Source organism: Patella vulgata, chromosome 1 (assembly GCF_932274485.2).
Source record: "Patella vulgata chromosome 1, xgPatVulg1.2, whole genome shotgun sequence".
NCBI lineage: Eukaryota > Metazoa > Mollusca > Gastropoda > Patellidae > Patella > Patella vulgata.
In genome coordinates, this window is record NC_065879.2 from 18,440,317 (window position 1) to 18,463,300 (window position 22,984).

The 22,984-nt window shown below is 37.8% G+C and overlaps 2 protein-coding genes across 2 annotated transcripts; one reads left to right on the forward strand and one right to left on the reverse strand.

Moving 5' to 3' along the window:
* Nucleotides 1–295: 295 nt before the first annotated feature.
* Nucleotides 296–2,168, reverse strand: LOC130010233 (tubulin alpha-1 chain-like). Its single transcript, XM_050533974.1, has 2 exons — nucleotides 1,952–2,168; nucleotides 296–1,425 (listed from the first exon to the last, which is right to left on the reverse strand). The coding sequence occupies exons 1-2, from the start codon at nucleotides 2,130–2,132 to the stop codon at nucleotides 296–298; spliced, it is 1,311 nt and encodes a 436-aa protein (XP_050389931.1). The 5' UTR covers nucleotides 2,133–2,168.
* A 6,070-nt stretch (nucleotides 2,169–8,238) lies between these two features.
* On the forward strand, nucleotides 8,239–14,331 carry LOC126808910 (tubulin alpha-1 chain-like). Its single transcript, XM_050533976.1, has 3 exons — nucleotides 8,239–8,341; nucleotides 10,023–10,245; nucleotides 10,718–14,331. Exons 1-3 carry the CDS (start codon nucleotides 8,339–8,341, stop codon nucleotides 11,839–11,841), a joined length of 1,350 nt encoding a protein of 449 aa, XP_050389933.1. The 5' UTR covers nucleotides 8,239–8,338; the 3' UTR covers nucleotides 11,842–14,331.
* The last annotated feature ends 8,653 nt before the right edge of the window (nucleotides 14,332–22,984 follow it).

Below are 22,984 nucleotides of genomic sequence, written 5' to 3' on the forward strand. Positions count from 1 at the left end.
ATAGTCGAGGCTAACTGTCCAACAAAGTACTTTCTTCTATTATAAAAAAATAAAAATTTAACAAACACGATTATGAAATCCCTGTTAGCATGATTGACGTTTATTACTTTTAAATTAGTTTTGATTCTTAAAAATATAAAATAAAAACAAGAAAGATTGGTTAAAATGTTCAAACGGAGTCGGATATTTAAAGATGGAACTTGGGATAACTCATAAAACTTCAATATTAAGAAAATTTAAATTTCAAAAATTAATATTCGTCTTCTGCTTTCGACAACCCGAAACGACTCTTAGCTTAATATTCATTTTCTCCTTCTCCCCCATCATCGTCACCTCCTTCAGCACCAACTTCTTCATAATCCTTTTCCAAAGCAGCTAAATCTTCTCTAGCCTCAGAGAATTCACCTTCCTCCATGCCTTCACCAACATACCAGTGAACGAAAGCTCTCTTAGCATACATCAGATCAAATTTATGATCTAGACGAGCCCAGGCTTCAGCAATCGCTGTGGTGTTGCTCAACATACAAACAGCTCTCTGGACCTTGGCTAAATCACCTCCTGGTACAACAGTTGGTGGTTGGTAGTTGATACCCACTTTAAAACCAGTTGGACACCAGTCCACAAACTGGATGGTTCTCTTGGTTTTAATGGTAGCAATGGCAGAATTGACATCTTTAGGTACAACGTCTCCGCGATACAACATACAACAAGCCATGTACTTTCCATGTCGAGGATCACATTTGACCATCGAGTTTGCTGGTTCGAAACATGCGTTTGTGAGTTCTGCAACACTTAGTTGTTCATGGTATGCCTTCTCAGCAGATATAACAGGTGCATACGTAGCAAGTGGGAAATGTATCCGAGGATAAGGCACCAAGTTGGTCTGGAATTCTGTTAAATCAATATTCAGGGCGCCATCAAATCGGAGAGAAGCTGTGATAGAACTTACAACCTGTGCGATGATTCTGTTGAGGTTGGTGTAAGTTGGTCTACCAACGTCAAGGTTACGTCGGCAGATGTCGTAAATAGCTTCGTTATCCACCATGAAAGCGACATCTGTATGTTCCAGTGTCGTATGTGTGGTGAGGATAGCGTTGTAAGGTTCAACCACAGCAGTGGATATTTGAGGAGCTGGATAGATGGCGAATTCCAATTTCGATTTTTTGCCATAATCTAAGCTCAAGCGCTCCAAAAGCAGAGATGTAAAACCAGAACCAGTTCCTCCACCGAAGCTATGAAAGATGAGGAACCCCTGGAGACCAGTACACTGCTCTGTCAATTTCCTGATTTTGTCCAGAACCAGGTCGATGGCTTCTTTACCGACGGTGTAGTGTCCTCGAGCGTAATTGTTGGCGGCATCTTCTTTACCAGTGATGAGTTGTTCAGGGTGGAACAGTTGACGGTATGTACCAGTTCGTACCTCATCTGAAATAGAATATGGCTTATAGTGCCCGTGTTTTGTCTGGTAGGCTTGTTTTTTCTTGATCAACCCGGGGCATTTTATCTGTAATACTTATAAATAATGAACCCAGTGACTGAATATGCGGCACTTCGGGACATCACCAACATCAGAGAGAGAGAGAGAGAGAGAGAGAGAGAGAGAGTAGATCAATTCGATACTAACATATGGTTTATTTATATTTGAATGTGCGCGTAGGGATTTGTAGCAGTGGGAAGATCCGGAGGAAACTCACAAGGATGTCACGTTCAAGTTTGGTATCGAAACCACACCACTTGGGATGTTAATGTCCATTCGGCAGGACCTAGGTTATTTCGGGACCTACACAGATCCAAATATCATCACGCGGACTTATATAACCACTGCATCGGATTAACTATACGAATATAAAATTGCTAATTATACACGGCAATGGCAGCTCAATCATCTAGAATTCATATTTAATGATTGGTTCTTCAGATCGCCTGTAGAATGACAAGACTAGGAACTTACCGACAACACTAGATTCGAGATCTGCAAAGATAGCTCTAGGAACATGTTTACCAGCTCCTGTTTCACTGAAGAAAGTATTGAAGGAATCGTCTCCACCTCCAATAGTTTTATCTGATGGCATCTGACCATCAGGCTGGATACCATGTTCTAAACAGTACAACTCCCAACATGCATTGCCCATCTGACATCCGGCCTGGCCCACATGGATATTGATACATTCACGCTGAAAGGAAAACGATTTTACTATGTCAATTGCATAAACAAATCCAACGTCACGTGATCGCAGGTGTTCGATACCTGTGTTGTTTGATATCCCGGAGCGGTTTTATGTACATATTGGCTTGCTCGTAAAACAACCCTTTACTTCTGGACTTTGAAATAAGTGTTAGCGGCAACGGCGCTGTCTGGGCAAATTTTTACGGAAAGTATTTAGTGTATTCATTTTATGACAAGGGAAGACTAGTTTTGGAATACGCCAAGGATCAAATCCGGGACTTTCTGGTTGTACAAACGTCACGTAGCAAATAACCTAGTCCTGCACAAGTAATAGATGATGATCTTCTTATTTAACGTGTATCGAAATTAACCCAGTGTAATTTTGGTGTATATACATCTATTTTTTTCAACGTATAGCTGAAAATGTTAGATACATTTGAATCCTTTCCAGAAACAAATAAGCGATAACCAACGTAATCTCGTCGATTCACAAGAAGACCGTATTGAACAACTGAGCATTCCACAAGGCCAACGATAAAGTTGCCTGGAAACTATATAAAACCAAGGTTACTGCAGGATCATTTTGAAGGTTCGATCGCTGAACACCAAGATAAACAAAAGTCAGAAACTAATAAAATTAGCTGATAGCAGCAGAAGAATACGAATTAGATAGCATCTCTGACGATACTAACGACGAGGAGAAGATCCAGCAGGTTGAATCATCTGCTTTCTGCAAAGTAAAAGCGTTGCAACGAGTCTAATGCATATTATTAGTTATTTTTTCATTTCATGTTATGTATTGTTTGCGCGTTTAAATAAATCATCGGTCAAGTACATTAACTGTTTTGTAAATATTTACCGACCCTGACACTTTATATACATTTTGTTTCAAGTGGGAATTACTCTAGAAGTTGTGGACAATGACTCAGTTGATGCAGAACCAAATAAAAGATGTTGAGTATTGTTTATAATCGATATAGGATTCAATAATTAATAATTCAACCACAAAATATCATTAATTGCCAAAGCTGTTATTGACTAAGTTTGTTATGGAGTTTTATTTTAAAAGACATGCCGTGACGTGACTTCATTGGCTCACTAACTATGAGATCCCCGGGTGGACCGAGAAAGTCCCACGCCTAATACCCACGAAAAAGCTCATTTGTCTTTGTAAATGAAATGAAATGGGGTTTAACGTCATACTTTACTGCTCCAACTGGGCTTCTGAAGACGGGCATCAATCTGTTTGACAGAGAATTAATTACGAAATATCTCTGTAAAAGATGACTGCCTTTAACACGTGCCGTCACACCAAGCGGCGTCAATCATTGGCTGAATGGCGCGTGCATGGTTTACATAAGACGTTACTGCTTCGGGCAGAATGCTGCCTTTTAGTCATTTTAATACCCATTTACACTAAATAGGAAATAAATTTTACCTACAAATACGTCAAACGTCTTTATTTATTTTTCTAATACATCAAAAAATGTTTTAGAATTTAATTTGTTGGTGGAAAAAAGTTAATATTTGAGACTCATTAAGTCGCATTGATGTCATCCTTATCAGTGATTGTAGCGGCCTAGAGAATATTCACTGCTGATCAGTGTGGACGGACATGCGTCATACAGTGTGATATGAGGGACATTTTGTCCGGCCAGCGGTGCTATGGCCTACTCTTATTTCAATTTCTAACTGTCAAGGGTTCTTTTACGTGTACGTCAGTGTGTACACTGGACCTAGTATTTCGTCCCATCCCCACGACTAGATAGCTGAGATCCACATACTAGCGAGTCAGTGTCTTACTCGCTGAGCTACCACGGCTCCTTGTCTTTGTACATTACTTATTAAATAAAAATGACGACTAGTACTTACCATGATGAGGAATTAGATGCCAAGAAGAATTGGTAAAATTAATGCTGAAGTTGAGATGATGCTCAACAATCGCAGAATGAAATGATAGCTGTGTTTTTGTTTGATGTATTCAAGGATGGATGTTTTAAGTTGTTATTATGGAGATATAACTGGTCACCCAGAACACTCGAGACATTACAAATGCAATAGCATGGGGATGCTTCATTGATTATTCCGTTTGACAAGCGACTATTCCGTTCGTGTATTTAAAAGATAGGTGGCCTCAAGCAGTTTGTGAATAATATAGTCAAGTAGAATATAAGTAATCTATATTCTAGAAAACGAGAGTGGGGGCGCAAAAACACCCCCTTAAAAAGAGAAGCATACAATGTGCAGGCCGGTAGATCCGCGCAGCTGATGCCGACAGAGAGAGAATGCATTAATATATTTAAAATGAATAAACAAACTCATTTCTACCTAACGCCTGGGGTGTTTGATGGCCGAATGGTTAGCACATATACGTTATATCATAAGGTCTGGTTTCAATTCCCCGGTTGTACGTGACAAAGAGTGTGGTCACCTGTCTAACCTCGTTGGTTTTCTCCCACTGCTAAAGACCCCTACCCGCAAGCAAATGATTGAAATTTAACCTTGTTAGTCCCGAAATGACCTAGTGTGTGTCGAGTGGACGTTAATCTCTCCCTCTCTATCTCTCTCTCTCCCGCGCGCTCTCTCTCTCAGAGAGGTAGAAAAGGGAGAGAGAAATGGGGTTTAACACAAACACGGTTCATTTTTAATTCAATAATTCGCTTGCGCGTAGGGGTCTTTAGCAGTGGGAGGAAAACGGAGGACCCGGAGAAAACCCACGAGGTTGGACAGGCGACCCTACTCCTTGTTCACATACAACCGGGGAATTGAAACTACACCAGTAGACTCAATGACAGACTGTATGAAACAGCGCGCGCGTGCTAACCATTTGGCCACCACCCAACCCCCCTCCCCCCTCCCCCGCACATGTTGTAAACTAGGAGATAAATTGTCACCAGTGCGACAAAGCCTTTATAAAGATAACTCCACCAAGACGCCAAGGCTTCTGAAATCTAAACCAAACACAGGAACGTGTTCTGTGCTTGATCCGTGTTGAAGTCTGGACAACCTGATACTTCTTTCACCTATTTATTTGACTGTTTGACCCGTACTGTTATTGCCATTAGTAACGGGGACAAGCTCTATATGTTTAATTGTTTTTGTAGCTTGAACGTGGGTTCCAAGCGCTACTCATATTGATGCTGCTCTTTTTCTGATCTGAAAAAAAACCCCAAACCAACGGCTCCACTAATTCAAGTAAAAAAGCGATCTACGGTATTAATGAAATCATGTTTTTTTAGTGACAAACTCCAGGCTTGTCCTGGCAGTTTAAAAATACTTTTTGTTCATTTGAATAAAGTAATACACCATGAAATTATAAAAATAGAAATAAAATAACATCACTAAAGATGGCTGATGTGTCAGATCTGAAGGGTAAGAGAGAGAGAGAAATGGGGTTTAACGTCGTCCTGACACAAACTAGGTCATTTCGGGACTAACATGGTTTCATTTCATTTCAATAATTCGCTTTGCGCGTAGGGGTCTATAGCAGTGGGAGGAAACCAGAGGACCCGAAGAAAACCCACGATGTTGGACAGGCAACAGTACACTTTGTCACGTACACCCGGGGAATCGAAACCACGCCAGTTGACTAAATGACAGACCTTATGACACAACGCGCACACCATTCGGCCATCCACTCCCTGAAAGGTAAGTAAAGGTTCATTTATAACAAAGAGTTTATTAGAAATCGATACAATACAACAAGTTTTAGTGACAACCAGACATTAAGGGCGTCAAGTAGATGATATTTTACATTAATTATTTGTCTTCTGTTCTGTAAGAATGGCTGTCGTCGGGTATATATTGATTCCAGGTAATGAATCACGATGACATTTTAAACACGTTTAAAATTTAAACAGGTACAAACAGGTACACGTTGTTGTGCACGTAAAACAACTCTTCTCTTTTCTTTTTGCAAATAATATTGATTTTCGATTGGATAAAAGGGTATCAGGGAACAGATACTGTTGTGTAAGATAGGAATCTGACAAAGACAGTATCTAGTCGTTCAGATAGGACGAAAACGAAAAACCGAAGTCCCACGTACACAATAGCGTAACAAAAACTGACATTTGGAAGTCGATGTAAGAGAAGGCAACAGCGTCGCTGTCCGGGCAAAAACGTGGTGCCAAAAGGGGGTGGGTGGGGACAAGGATAGTGTCTAATCGTTCGAATGGTATGGAAACGGAAATCCGATATCCCGTTTACATTTGGAATTCGATATAAGAGGACATAGAGCCGCTGTCAGGCAAAATTGCCCCCAATGCACACGGCATGGCACGTATTCTAGAACCCAGTCAGCACAGAAGCGTTACACACCATTTTATTTCGGTACAAAACCGAACACCAATGACACCGGAGAGCCTAGCGACGGACAGCGGCTAGTCATTTGGATGGGAAAAAACGAGGTCCCGTACACACGTTAGCATGCACGCAAAAGAACCCTTGACAGTTGGAACTTGAACCAAGAGTAGGCCGTAGGGCCAAGGTCCGCACACACGTTACATAAGAGCACACCGTATTTAGCTGAGCTTTTAGTGCGCTTTTATATATTTCAAGCGTTCACGGAATATTTGATGTTAAAATCAAGATTACTGCTACATCTCATCTTTTCTCAGCGAGTCAGGCGCCTGTTCACTAGTCAGCATATCGGGGTTCGATCCCCTGCTGGGCGATAAAGTTCCCTGGGATCGCCGCCGTGGGTTTGATATGTTAAAGGTACAGGACCCGTTGTGGGGCTGGGGCTGACAAGGATCGCATGTAATCGTTGAGATAGTAAAAAACAAAACCTTGACAGTAGGCGGGCAATATATTCCGGATAATACAATGCATGACACATGTCCGTCTTCATTAACCCGGTTGGTGATGAAATGTCGCACGTTAAATCCCATTTGTTCACTGGATTTGTTAATTGAATGAAGCCATTAATTAAGTTTACTAGCCGTTTTTAAATGTGTGAGCCATTAAATTATTAATTGTGTGACGCCATTAATTTTGTGGAGCCATTAATTAAGTCAACTAGCCGTTTTTAAATGCGCGAACTATTAAATTGTTAACTGTGCGATGCCATTAAATTTGTGAAACCATTACTTATGTCAACTAGCCGTTTTAAAATGTGCGAATCATTAATTTATTAACTGTGTTACGCCATTAATTTTTTTTAACTTTGTGAAGTCATTATTTTTTGTCAACTAGCCGTTTTTAATTGTGCGAACCATTAAATTTGTTAACTGTAAGACGCCATTAATTTTCTGAATCCATTAAATATGTCAACTGGCCTTTGTTAAATATGCGAACCATTAAGTTTTGTTAATTTTGTGAAGCCAATATATTTTTAAACTGGAACTTCAAATGCGTGAAGCAATTAATTTTGTTAACTATTTGAAGCCATAAAATTCATTAAATTTAAAGTGACATGGAGTGTTCTAGAAAGCCATTAAATGTTACTGCACGAGACCATTACAAATTAACTGTATGAAGATATTGATTTTGTTAACTATGTGAAGCCATTAAATTTATTAACAGTGAGCATCTGAAGTGACACGAAGTGTTCCAGAAAAGAGTAGACATAATTAGCTAATTTTTTCAACGTGAATTTCAGACGACGAATCACTTAATAATTATTTGATATGATCAGTCAACCGAGGCCAGTAAATCGATTATTAATCGATTAATTTAAGAGGCTCCTGTTCAATTGATATTTGTATATTAACTGTTCTATTTGTTAAATAGTTCGAGTTTATTGATTGCATGTTCTGCAGGTTTTGTTTCCTGTTGCTAAGATACAGCCGTTCCGTCGGTTTGTTTGATTTTAAGAAGATGAGGATGCGATATCGCGATGCTATTTGTGTTGCTATTGACATCCAGCGCCCTTCGATCAATCATCAAGTTAAATTCCAACTGCAAGTTGGGACAGCATATTTTCACAATGCAAAATGTTATTTTTAAAAATGAACAGGTTAACTACGTGATAAAACAAAGTCGAAACTCGCCGACGCATGTAGGTTGCTATAACTACGTGATGTATACAGCAGGTTGATATTGCATAAGCTTAAACAGGAATCGCCGCGAGCTTATCTTCATTAAGCAGGAATTGATCATCGCGTCAACTTCAGCCACTGGGCGACTCAATTTTACTTTTAATTTGAAGAACATAATTATTCCCGAAACATGGTAAGTTTGGACAGCGCAGTCAGATATTGATTTTTGTTTTCTCTTTTAATTGTTATTACTTTATTTTATCATTTCTGAAATTGTTACTGCATATTATTGTACTATCGTACCAAATTGGATTGCCATGATCCAATCCTAACCAATGCTCTGTAGTCCGCGATACACAGAGTATGACTAGGAGAGAGAGAGAGAGAGAGAGAGAGAGAGAGAGAGATGGGGGTTTAACGTCCACGTGACACAGACTAGGTCATTTCGGGACTAACATATGTTTTAATTTTATTTCAATAATTCGCTTGCGCGTAGGGGTCTTTAGCAGTGGGAGGAATCCGGAGGACCCGGAGAAAGCCCACGAGATTGGACAGTCAACCCTACTCCTTGTCACATACAACCGGGGATTCGAAACCACGCCAGTTGACTCAATGACAGGCCTCGTGATTCGGCCATCCAACCCCGCAGTATGACTAGGTTCAAATCCTGTCTCCAGCTTGCTATAATCTGTGACGATGTCGCGCACAAGACAGTAATGCTTACTCTGATAACCACTTCACGTTTGAGGAGTTCACATAGCTAACTAATTTTAGTTTTCTTTTCTTGTATCCATTTATTGCAAGAGCTAAATCTGCCTACTGCAGGTCTTTCTTTAGGTCTGAAATGATATCTAAATTATTAACTAGACATTAAGTAACTTATCCAGAACATAATTAACTCTCGATGCCATCGGTAGCCTGTGATATTAACTGGATTTGAATATATTTTGTGATGGATGATGTAACGTCAAAATGGATAATCAAGACTTTGTTTTTTTATCGTACCTACTTTAGTAATGATGATCGAGGCTAGGCCTAAAATTCAATCGCTAATATCTCGGTTCATGGTGGAGCAGTTTGACTGAAATTTTCTGCATATTCTATTTACTTTATCTATTTTTTTTAAACTATTATAGCGAGAACTGTCAGCTCTTTATCTAATCTTCCATAATGCCCCTTTAAAGAACTCCATCCTATCTACCAGAATGCCTGGAACTTGCGCTTATTTCTCTAGAACACGATGTGCTACTCAGTATTTACTGCTGGGACGAAAAACCGAAGTCGCGTCTACACATTGGCATACACGTAAAAGATCCCTTAGCAGATGGAATTCGATAAAAGAGTAGGACGTAGCGCCGCTGTCCGGGCACAATTTGACTCATAACACTGTATGGCGTATAAACGTCTTAGCCCAGAACACTGTAGGACGTTAGATCCCATTTCATTCATTTCCGTTTTTAACTGCGGCTTTTCTGAAACATTTAAAATGTTTTAGTGTTCCTAATTGTCTCTAATGGACCACAAAAGACGCATAAGTATACGCATGTAAGTCGTTTCTGTTATTATAAGTATGTAAAATAATGACTCTTTAGTCGTGGTAAAATAATACCCTTTGTCAATTTTAGAAGCACGCGTCCAATTTCGTTTTGCAAAACATTATACTTTGACTAAATTATAAATCGATTTTTCATTCATAATAAAATGGCGGGTTATACTGTGGTAAATACACGTGTGTTCGTGTTTGTTCCCTCTAAAATACAACTCTCTCGAGATCATCTTCTGAGAAAGCGATTGCATATTCGTGGCTTTTCGTGACTTTAACTTTTTTACTCTCTCCTCCTTTTGTTAAATATTTATCTTTTCCATTATTTCAGCGTGAGTGTATTTCTATCCATGTTGGCCAGGCCGGATGTCAGATGGGCAATGCATGTTGGGAGTTGTACTGTTTAGAACATGGTATCCAGCCTGATGGTCAGATGCCATCAGACACTACAATCGGCGGGGGTGACGATTCCTTCAATACCTTCTTTTCTGAAACAGGAGCCGGTAAACATGTACCGAGAGCCATCTTCGTCGACCTTGAGCCCAGCGTTGTCGGTTAGTTGTTATGACTATTATTCGTTCATACTTTTAACGACATACATTCCACTTTGTTTACGAAAGTAACCTTTTATTTTATGGGAGTGTATTTTCTTTATCTGTAATAGTAAATGCAGGTGGACAAACCGGGGGTCAGGAAAGAAACTACACAGACATTACAATAAACAACAAATATCAAATGGACCCGGGTATACGAACTGCTTCACCAGAACTGATTGACGCCGAATGGTTAGCGCTTGCGGGTTGTATCATAAGGTCTGTCACTAAGTCAACTGGCGTAGTTTCGATACCCGGGTTGTACGTGACAGCGCTAATGATGCAACCACTCGTTAACCATTCCGCCGAACACCCCCCGTCCCCGTTAGTAAGGACAGACGGGTCACACGACATACCAGATATCAGTTAATCATAAACCCGGAAGCTGCGATCAGGACAAAACACAGACAATGTGATACATTTTCTATTTCAGATGAAGTACGAACTGGTACATACCGTCAACTGTTCCACCCCGATCAACTCATCACTGGTAAAGAAGATGCAGCCAATAACTACGCTCGAGGTCACTACACCGTCGGCAAGGAAGTCGTTGATCTGGTCTTGGATCGAATTCGACGGCTATCGGATCAGTGTACTGGTCTCCAGGGTTTCCTCGTGTTCCATAGTTTCGGTGGAGGAACCGGTTCTGGTTTTACATCCCTGCTTCTGGAGAGACTTGGTGTGGAGTATGGTAAGAAATCTCAACTGGAATTTGCCATATACCCAGCTCCGCAGATTGCCACTGCAGTGGTTGAGCCCTACAACGCTATCCTAACAACCCATACATCATTGGAGCATTCAGACGTTGCCTTTATGGTAGACAATGAAGCTATTTACGACATCTGTCGTCGTAATTTAGATATTGGGCGACCCACCTACACAAATCTGAATCGTTTGATTGGCCAGATTGTCAGCTCTATTACTGCTTCTCTCAGATTTGATGGCGCGCTGAATGTTGACTTAACTGAATTCCAGACCAATTTAGTACCATATCCTCGGATACATTTCCCCCTTGCTACCTACGCACCAGTAATATCTGCTGAAAAGGCTTATCATGAGCAAATGACCGTTGCAGAAATAACCAACGCTTGTTTTGAACCTGCAAATCAGATGGTAAAATGTGACCCTCGTCATGGAAAGTACATGGCTTGTTGTATGTTGTACCGCGGAGACGTTGTACCTAAAGATGTTAATGCGGCCATTGCTACCATTAAAACCAAGAGAACCATCCAGTTTGTGGACTGGTGTCCAACAGGTTTTAAAGTGGGTATCAACTACCAACCACCAACTGTTGTACCAGGAGGTGATTTAGCCAAGGTTCAGAGAGCAGTTTCAATGTTGAGCAACACCACAGCGATTGCTGAAGCCTGGGCTCGCCTGGATCATAAATTTGATCTGATGTATGCAAAGAGAGCCTTTGTCCACTGGTATGTTGGTGAAGGTATGGAAGAAGGAGAATTCTCTGAAGCCAGAGAGGATTTGGCTGCTCTGGAAAAAGATTATGAAGAAGTTGGGGTTGACGGAGATGACGATCCTGGAGAAGAAGATGAATATTAAATTTTTACACATAATTTAGACCTTTAGTATGCCTATGTATAATGTTTTTTGGCTATATATCGAGGGTTTAGAAGACAATTGTGATAAGTCAAAATTTCTGATTTTGAGAAAATTGCAAATTAAACTTTTGAATCAGAGAGAGAGAGAGAGAGAGAGAGAGAGAGAGAGAGAGGGATGGTGCTTAATGTCCACTCGACACAAACCAGGTTATTTTGGGACTAATTCTATTTCAATAATTAGCTTGCGCATAGGGGTCTGTAGCAGTGGCAGGGAACTGGAGGACCCGGAGAAAACCCACGAGGTTGGACAGACGACCCTACTCCTTGTCACGTACAAGGGGGAATGGAAACCACGCCACTTGACTCAATGACAGACATTATGATACAGCGCTCACGCGTTAACCATTCGGCCACCCAACAATAAATCAGAGAAACCACGCATGCTTCTTCTAGAATGTCACACCAATTTGGGTTTTTTTCTGCTCTTAGAGTTCTTGATAAATAAATAGTCACTTGAATCACGTAAAAGATATTTTGTTCAAATTTCAAAAATTTGAAATGTAGGATTTTGAACAGTAAGAATGAGTACTTTTCGTTTTTAAACAAGTCATTTTCCCGACGAAATAACCGTCTTCATTAACCTATTCGAAGTAGAACATTAAACCCCATTTCATTTCCTGACGAGAGAGAGAGAGAGAGAGAGAGAATTTTATTTCAGAGACTAACATATGGTTCAATTTTGTTTCAGAGACAGACAGACAGACAGACGTCCACTCACATTAAACGAGGTCATTTCGGGACTAACATATGGTTCAATTTTATGTCAATAATTCGCCTGCCCGCAGAGGTTTTTTGCAGTGGTAGGAAACCGGGGGTAGCGTTTATTCATTTAGGTGGTAATCGCCCGTGGATATGTACCGGAAAATTTGTTCAATAGTGACATCATTCGAAGAATAGTGAATGAGTCTACAGCTGTGACTAACCGGAGTAAAAAATCTCGGTTATAAAGGGAGATAACTGTGTAAATATTTCAATTTTATAAAAATTATCGAATATTCGTTGCAGTCATTATACTGATGTGGTGTTATTTGACGATATTATGTTGTGATTTGATAATATTGGGTAGTATTTGATATTAGTATTCGGTAGTATTAGATTATTATTTGTATGTTTTGGGTGGTATATAGGAAGGCAAATGGTACAACCAGACATCGGTAATCGCAATATAACTCGCGATATTACTCACTATTCTTGAAAAAAAATAATATGCCCATGGCATTTAGCAGCATTATGTTGTGTAGTATTGGGTAGTATGTGGTGATATTGAGGTGGTATTGGCTAGTATTGGGTAGTATTGGGTAAATCGCACCCCACCCCCACCCTTTTAAATTGGGTGATTTTAAGATATTTGGAAATGAGTAAGGATGATGATATCTGCATCAATGAGAATTACATGCTCTTCGTTTCTAAAAAATAAAATAAATGTTATTTTTGACTTTTAACAATTATGTTCTATACCCTCGATATGTTAATAATTTTTAGTTGATTATAATTATAATACAACATTTTTACAGATATTGTGCTTAAATACTCTTAATTCCGTCCATACTTTTTAACCTGTATTATAATTATAATACAACATTTTTACAGATAAGCTACGTCTACATTAGCAGCATTCACCGTCTACACTAGCCTTTTAAATCCCGGTTTTTTCCTAAAAGCCGGCTTTTTCAATTTCTCAATCGTAAAAGCCGGCTTTTTAAAATCCGGCAATTATTTAGGGATTTTTCAAAATCAAAAAGCCGGCTTTTTCAAAAAACCGGCAATTTTATGTGTGTAGACGGTAAATCCGGGATTTATCAAGTACCCGGATGTCATTCGTCCCGAGCTTCCGTACATTCATAACATTGGCATTGCTTCCGGTTCTAAGAAATTGCGGTAAATCTCAAATCCATCTATAGCCTAGCCTATTTAATTTCAACATGCCTAACCTAAAATGGGTTAACGAGGAGTTCTTATTGCTAATTGAGATTTGGGGGCGGGGGAACATTCAATTCAAGCTTTGTTTGATGGAACTGTCAAAGACAATAAAATTTACAGGGTTATATGCGCTGAATTAGCCGAAGCTGGCTTCTCTCGGTCCACCGAACAGGTCAAAAGCAAGTTAAAACGGCTCAAGAAGGAATACGTCGGTGTTCATCGTCTTTTTCCGTTCAGTCAGTGTAGACGCTACACTTGAAAAAGCCGGGTTTTGAAAAAACCGGGTTTTTAAAAAGCCGGCTTTTTCAAGCCTAGTGTAGACGAAGCTATATTGTCCTTAAATACTCTTAATTCCGTCCATACTTTTTAACCTGTACCTAAGCTACACATGTAAGTGGTTTAACTTTGGGACCTGGTTATACCAGTGTAACTGCAGATATTGATAATAGTGTTTTAACTATTGTCCTTAAATCTTCTTCTTTCCGTTTATATTTTTGACTATTATGAGGAAGTCGGGGGGGGGGGGGGGGTGTTTTTTTCTCAATAGATTTCAGTGTCTGAAAAATAATTTCTACATTATGAAAAATATAAGCAAAATACAATAGTAGCAATATACATATAATATTAGTATAAAGTAAACATATTTATACATACAAAAATACAGTTACATTCGTTTAATTTTCAATATTAGCCTATTTATAATTTACTGTGGCCGATGGTGTTTGTTAAGTATTCCTATTTTTCGCAAGAATCGTTATTTAAATTAAGTTCTAAATTCGCTGGTGTCAAAAGTAACTTTCTTTACATGGACTTTTTTTTTCTTTTTTTTTTTTGTTGTTGATAATTTTGATTTTAATAGTATTTAGTTAATATGATTGCGTGTGATTCAAGCATATCATATGGTTAGTATCATTAATTTTATAAGCCAAGATATATTACAGAGGGAAAAAGTTTACTATATATTTCTAATATCAAGACCTACTTGTTTGTAATGTAATGTGTTGCTAATACTTGTGTCCACAAGTGATATCCTTAAATTTCTAACAAAAACAAATTGTTGATAGTATTCCGTCACCATAGTTTTTTAATACACTTATATCACAAACTAGTTTTATTGTATTATGTTGCTATATGTGTGCTCAAATATGTGATTAACACTCATCGTAATGGTCAATCTAGACGATTAGAATTTTTTAAGATTTTTGTTCCCGCCACATCTCAAAAAAGAATGGTAAGTACCCCAAAACATTAATGCCAAAATCACAAATTTTAATCGCCACTCATTTTTTTTATTTTTTTTATCGGAATTTGCGACTTTGGCGACAGACAGTGTGAGTCCGGGTAGTGACTGACTGACAGTAACCGAGACAGCAGAAAAGGTCGACGAGGGATAATATTTTTGGTCCAGATTCCTATCAGGGAGAAAACAGAATATGCATTTTATTTTTAACGAAGTATCGGTATCGAGCTGCATTGAGACCGCTGGGCCACCCCCTTTCCAGATCAGAGGGGTCGGAAGCCTACAAAAGTCCGAAAAGACAACAGCACTTCTATAGAAATCTGAAATTTCTGGACCCTTCTGCTAAAATTATGGACCGCCCCTGGGATGCTGTATTATGTGTGTGGAATAGGTAGTAAATAATACCCTTGGCCGGAGGTTGAGGGATATTTCAAATACCGAACCGAGGGTTAGTTGGGTATTATTTAATATACACATCGACGTTAATAACAGTGTTGCCAGCATAGCCTCATATCACAACATAAACTTATCTGGTTTCTGTCGATTTCGAAAGGTTTTCGGCAAAGGTGGAATAACTCCAGAGCGGAAAGTCACGGAACACTGAATATCGAAGGGTTTGTCCTCTCATTACCACAATGCTTCACACAATGGTGCAGAGTTATGCCCCATTTTCCGAAAACCTTGATAACACGGAAGAGGCTATATTTTAAATTACATTTTGGTGCACATCTAATCTTCCGTTCCGGAGTTTACGCCAAATGTAAAGTAAGTACAAAGTTTGTGGATCCCCTGAGGTCATAATTTTCGTCCGACTCAGATAAAACTTTTGCCTGACCCCCGTCCATAAACATATCTTTGAAGTTTCATCAAAATCGGACAGAAATTGTGACCCTAGGGCTAGAGGTTCCACAAGCTAAAACGGCCATTTTGCGTACAATCAGGGACAGTAATCAGTGACGTTACAGCTAGTCCGCTACCCACCAAAATCGAACTCATCAAGTTTCATACGAATTGGATGAACATTGTGACCTGTAGAGTGTCCACAAACAAATGTGACCAGGCACACGTACCCACGGACAGGGGTGACAACATAATACGTCCACACGTGCACTGCGAAGACAACTCTGCTCGAGAGAATTTGTCAACTTGTCTTGACCTCTGACGTCACACCCGATACGTCATACGCCAATAGACGCGTAGAAGCAACATAAATTATTACTCTGTGGTTATACCCCCCATATTTCAAAAGTTTTCATCAAAGGCTAATATGCATAGTTATCTTTGAAATACAAGAATTTCCGCTGACAACTATCAACCTCTGAAATAACGTTACTTTAGTAAAATTCCTACATTGTTTCGAAATATTGATGTTTGCCACTTATAATGCACCCCACACAGTTGACAGTGTTCGGAAAATCTGATGGTGGATTATTAGTGGTCCATCATGACCAAAAAATAAATTAATTCTGATTCTAGAACACCCCCTGTTTAATTCTACCATACGTTTGAAATACGTTGCAATTTGACCTAGGTGTTGCAGAGGCTAAAATGGTGTATTTGCTACCTTTAAAGGATTGTCTTATCTTTAAAAGGAGTCTTTTACAGTTGTTTCTTACATTCAATACATTTTTGCAACGCAGAAATGTGCTAATCAATATTTCATTATCGCTCTGTAACTTACATGACGGATTTACATAGATATACTTTAATGCCTTCATGTTCACGTGTTTTACAATAATTTCATAAAAAAATCTATTAATAATAAACTAATAACTAACATTTACATACCAGGAAGCATTATTGGCTTTAATAGAAAAATCAATTTCAGATTGTACAACGATATGCAACCTTTACTCTGTGAATGGACTTCGATGGCGGTGTATTGTATGTTGGATAAAAACAACGCTTCATTAATTTAAACGCGAATATTTGTAGTACGACGATAGCTGTGCCACTACATTGGCTTCTGTAAGTATAAAATTATCTTATTTTTAAGATGTTACATGCATTAATAAAGAAATTGAGTTTGCATTATGTTGACACCCAATGTAGCCTGAACTTGAGGCACATCAGTCTAGGCCTATTCGTAGCTAGGGGCCCCCAACCTAACACAAGTGACCAGAACTTACGCAGTATTATTTCACACACATAAATGTAACTATATCAAACCTAATTTGAAATCGGTTAGTGATAAATAATCATATCCACGAAGGCCGTAACGTTACGACATAGTTAGTAACCACCCGGAGTTTATTTTTGACCAACGTGGAACACGACTAACCCAAATTTAAAGTCGCTAAGTTATATATAGATCAGTGCTCTAAGTCTAACCCAATATCATCAAAAATCTTCGGCATTGAAGACACGAATAATTTGTCAATTCAAATCAACATTGGTCTTGTGATCTTACAGGGAAAAGATGGGCTTCTGATATCCAATATTCAAGACAAAATAAACATTTTACCATTAGTACACGAATCGTGTATCATAATGCGTTTCAGCGCCATTTGGAACAAGGGACTCAAAGAACACGGCTAGACTATTCCACAAGTCATGTCAAATGGTGACGCTATATTCTTATCTGGAGAGCACGCGCAATAAATATCATCGGTGTAGACGCTAAAGATTGCCATTCAATTGAGACTTCTGGCGTATTTCGCGAAACATAACTGATTAGAAATTACAGTAAAAACAGAAACGGTTGAATGTCAATCAGTTTATATACATTCACATTACATACATTATTATATGCGTTAATTGCGACCCATTTGAATTTGTGTCAATTTCTAGGCCCCAATAGCAATTTAGCTCCTTTAAATGCGTTTTATTGGGACCAAGAGGCGAAATATCGTAAGTAAATAATGTAGTCTAGGGGCCTATACAGAAATTACACATATTATTATACACACCCACATAATGTGACATATCAAATAAATAGGCATATTTAGGCCTAAGGCCTAAACCAATGTTCACCGACAGCAAAAAGGAAAAACTATGTTTGGAGATTATCAATGACAATAAACGTATATTTTTGACAGATTTTCCGTTCAAAACTTTGAAAATCCGATGGAGGGCCTCGGAGGGCCCCATCATTGCCACTAGCAGATGTAGTCCAGTAGGCCTTAGTCCTCGGTCCAGTCATGCTTACTTTATACTAACAGTCTGAGTCACACATCGCTTTTCCCGCAACTGGGATTTTTTGTGCGGGACACCCTGATGTCGGAGGCCCTGGGCCCCACCATGTCACCTTGTTAATCCGGTCCTGCTCCTACCTATTCCTAATCAAGATATTATTTTTTGCATTTTGCTTTCATTCCCTAGTAAAAGCTTATACACCATACAACTAGAATAGATTCTAGTTCTATGTTATGTTTGCGCCGATTCTTCGACGTCAATTCCGCCTGACGTCAGAGGTCAAGAAACTAAAACATACATTATGCAAGAGTTAAATCTGAGTATTGCAAGTCTTAATTTAGGCTTCAGATGTTATAGAAATTATAAATTAGATCTTTATTTAAACAACAAGCCCAAAATCAACTCTGTAGACCCACGGATGGCTCGGCTACAGCTTGGATTTAAATAGGATTTCACTGATTGATTAAATCATAAATGGCGCCCCATGCGGAGATTATTAACCGTTACGTTGACGTCATCAGTTAGATCGAGGCTAAATGATAGAGTGTACGAAGCGAGGCCGCTGTTGAGCGATGCCGCATGTCAGTCAATTTGATTGAAAGTTCGATATATACGGCCTTGGTATTATGTTCAGTTGTGGTTCAGTTGCGTTTACAGAAAAATTATGGAAATTGATAAACATCGCAGCTAACATCACCCCAGTTGAATTGAAGCCCCATTGGATCACTGTGGTGTTTCCTATTTATTTATCTGCTTCGGGAGTCACGCAGGCTAACAAGAAGTCGGCTATAATTATGCCTTATTGATTTGGTCCATTCCTTTCAAACTTTCGCTTCTTATCTATATAATAAAAGTCTTATTTTTATAGTAAAAATAAATGTGATACGAATTGAACTGCAACCCGGTCTCAAGCCATTGAAAACGTTACTTGATAATCGAGATTATGTAGGTGGAGTTAACGCCTGTCAATCAAACGGTCGGCCAAGGAGAAGATACATTTGATTACCATTTCTAGTAAAATATTACAACGATGATAACTTTGTTCAGAATAAAGTAATTTGACTGAAATTTTCAATATATACTTTTTTCATTGTCTACTTTTGAACTGTTATAGGAAGAATGGCCAACTCTCTATAAAAAATCTCCCATAATGTATCTTTAACAAATTCTCCCGAGCAGAGTTGTCTTTGCAGTTCACTCGAGCGAAAGGGGTTTCACGGTAGACTAGAGCAGATTTATTGTTTAGAATCGTGGAATGGGCCTGGTAATTCTTTTGCAGGGACTAATTTTAAAATTTAAAAGAAATAACGAATCCTGAAAAAATGATGAAAAAAATTAGCCTAATATCTAACGACTCATTAGTAGGAATATTTTATGTTCATCATTTTTTCGGGAATCAATATTTTTTTGTTTTTGAATGTAATAGATTAAAATTTAAAACATTTAAAATCAGTGTAATAAACAGCTTCTGGTGCTACCCAGAACTACATAATTATTTTCCGGCATGGTCGTTATTTTTCTCCACTCTCGTCGGTGCAAAACCATATATAAATACGGTTATATTGGACCACTTTCTGGATGAGTAGGAAACCGCGTTTTCGGCCGTCTAATAAAGGTAATTTGTGACTTGCAACTAGAACTCCTAAGGAGTACTAACGTGTTTCAGTATGTCACGTCGGGCAATCTGAGATTATTTATTGTCCTATCCGCAAAGCACTTCCTGTTTGTCAAAAATGTCCAAATTTATATTTAATATTTAGTTCCACGGTGGCCAACTTCGCCTACGTTGGTAGAATTTTTGCACCATGCACAGTTTGGGCTGCAACTTCTGACTAAAAAAAATAAATAACTAGATCTGCCAGGCAGATATGAAAGCTTTCATATTCACGGTCACATCCTGTCAAATGACATGGGTTATATAAAGAATATCAAAACGGAAAAAGAATTATTGAAATCGGCAAAAAAACTCGCTGAGTTACAACGACAAACATTTCAACCGGGAAAAATTTGTCGTTATTTGTTAAGAATTAAATCGGTCCAAAACTGCCCGGGTTATAACGACCAGGCATCACTTCCCATCAGATGTTATAGATTTTGTCAACAATCTTAAAGAGATTTGAATTATTAACTAGGTTGTCAGGGTAATCATTTCAACGCCCGTTAATGTGGATTTTTCACTTTTTTCATATTCAGTACAAAATGGTGACCCCCAGTTAACCTTAGTCAATATTCTGCTCCGAATGTTTAGCGGCATTCCTTCAAGGATTCAGAAAATGTAAATCCGATGTCTGTTAGTAAAATATCGCAGAAGGCTCGGGGATTTTTCACGTTTCAAGACAAACTCCATATTATGTGTACGCATCAGTAATTTCTTAAGGTCATCTAACCTACTATTTTGTCGACTTTTTTGAAAACTTTGATCCTTAATTTCTCAAAGTGGTCATGTTGGTTTTACTTCAGGGATGAGATGTCAATGATGTAATATTCGGATTTCGAAAATCGGAAATAGCAAATTAAAAGTAAATGTTGCAAAGTACTCAAAGGAAAAATAATTAGTAAAATAGATCAAAAAGTCACAAAAGTACAGCTATGTGTGTCATTTTTTCATTAGTAAATTTCGGTGATTTCGGATTCGTAAAACGTTTTGAAAATATCTTGATTACAAAGCCATCAACCATTCTTGGAAGGAGGCTAACGAGAAATGTATTAATTTCGGAAATCTGAAACGAATTTACGAAATGACCGCCTATTCCAAGCATTTCCAAGACGTTAATGCGGATTTTTCACTCGTAAATAACTTTGTAGGAACGAAAAACGTTAAAGCGGAATTTCGAAATTTTGAATTTTTCAAACACCCAAAATTCGACAATGAATCCGCCTATCCAGAAATGTATTAATTTCAGAAATAGGAGACGAATTCAAACTACGACTTATTGTGTTTATTTACAAGCCCGTTAATGTAGATTTTTGCTATATTTCATATTCAATTCAAAATGGTGACCATCAGTTGACCTAAATCAAAATTCTGCTCTGAACGTTTTTTAGACATTCCTTCAAGGATTCAGAAAATATAACTCCCATGTCTGTACTGTAAGTAAATTATCGCAAAAGCCTTAGGGATTTTTCACATTTAAAGATGGTGGCACTTCCGGTTCGATCAAAAGACTTCATAATTTGTGTACGCATCAGTAATTTCTTAGCTAGTACAGAATAAAAATCAAGGCAATCTGACCTAAATTTTGTCGATTTGTTTTAAAACTTTGATCCTTATCCTTAATTTTTCCAAGGGGAGATTATTTAGAAAGTTTCTAATGACATATTTCAAGTCGCATCAGTAGAATGACTCAATTTATCGTTTGCCATTGACATTTTATTGATTTCAAAGTCTTATACTATTTTAAAAAAACCACTTTAAACGGCACTTTAAAAAATCTTAGTCAAATATCAAACTTCTAAACGTGCCACGATCGATTGCGAATTGTGAATGCTTTCCAAAAATATAACGATATTGAAAATTGAATAAAATTTGTAGCACGAGTGGGATTTTAAAGATTGGTGGCAATATTTTAAAATAAGGAAAAATTTAAGAAGTTAAAAAGGGGGAGATAATTGGAAAAATTATGTTGACATTTTTGCCTTAATCTACCCATTTGTAATGTATTCTGAAATTTTCAAGCCGAAATCTTCAAAAATAAAAAAGTTACGCTCAGAATTTTCACTCTTTTCACTTTTGAGCTTAAAATTAGGCCATACGCGTGCGTCGTAGAGGCCACAATGCCCCCCAACATAAAAACTGAGAAATACGAACAGCTACAAATTGGTGAAAACTGCATTCAAATTGGTTGGAAAACAAAAAAGTTTCCTTTGATGTCTAATATTAGTCTATTTTCGTCGATGACGTCACTCCCTGTTATCGTTTTTAAAGTTTTAAACTAATTAGCTTTCGGATAGTATAGAGTTTAATTTTAATTCTGTAGAATATGTACTTTTTCCAAAAACGCGATGGAAAAAAAAAAAAATAATAATCCAAACAAAAACAGTATAAAAAATAATAATCTGAACAAGAACAATAGTTTTTATACTATGCAGTAAAAATACTAATGAAGTGGGCCTATTCATAATATACAGTCTTTATATTCAGCTACCACAGCTGTCCCTAGGAAAATGACCAAATTTCATTAGATTCCAGATTTAATATACAGAAACTAACAAAAAAACAAAGTGATTTTTATTTAGTAATTTATTTGTAAATGGAGGCGTAACTTGATCAGAACGTAAACAATAAATTTTGTTTCATTTATATACATACGATATGAACTAATAAATATTTAGGTTTACTAAATACAAACCTAAATAAATTTTGGATTTGAAAAATAGAAATAAATAAACTCGTTATAATAAGATTAAAGCACACATAAATTATTAAATACATAAAACATACGTAAAGGGTCTGGAACATTATATGGCAAGCTTAATAGCAACATTAATCTCATACATGTACATTGAAGAATATATTGACGGTCACCTACTTTGGGTAAAGTTAATTTCATAGATTAACATGTTATATCTTATACTCCCTTTGATTATTAAAATGTTTTTTGATAAAACAGCAGTTTTCTATTGTAAAACTAACATTTGAAAAACATACATACGAGATTCTGAAGTAAATGATATTGTTGTCAAATGTACAATAAAAAAAAATAATTTCATTTACTCTGCCAATAGAATAAGTTATTACAATAAATGACACTGATATATCAAAATGGTTACAGTAATTTGGAACTAGAAT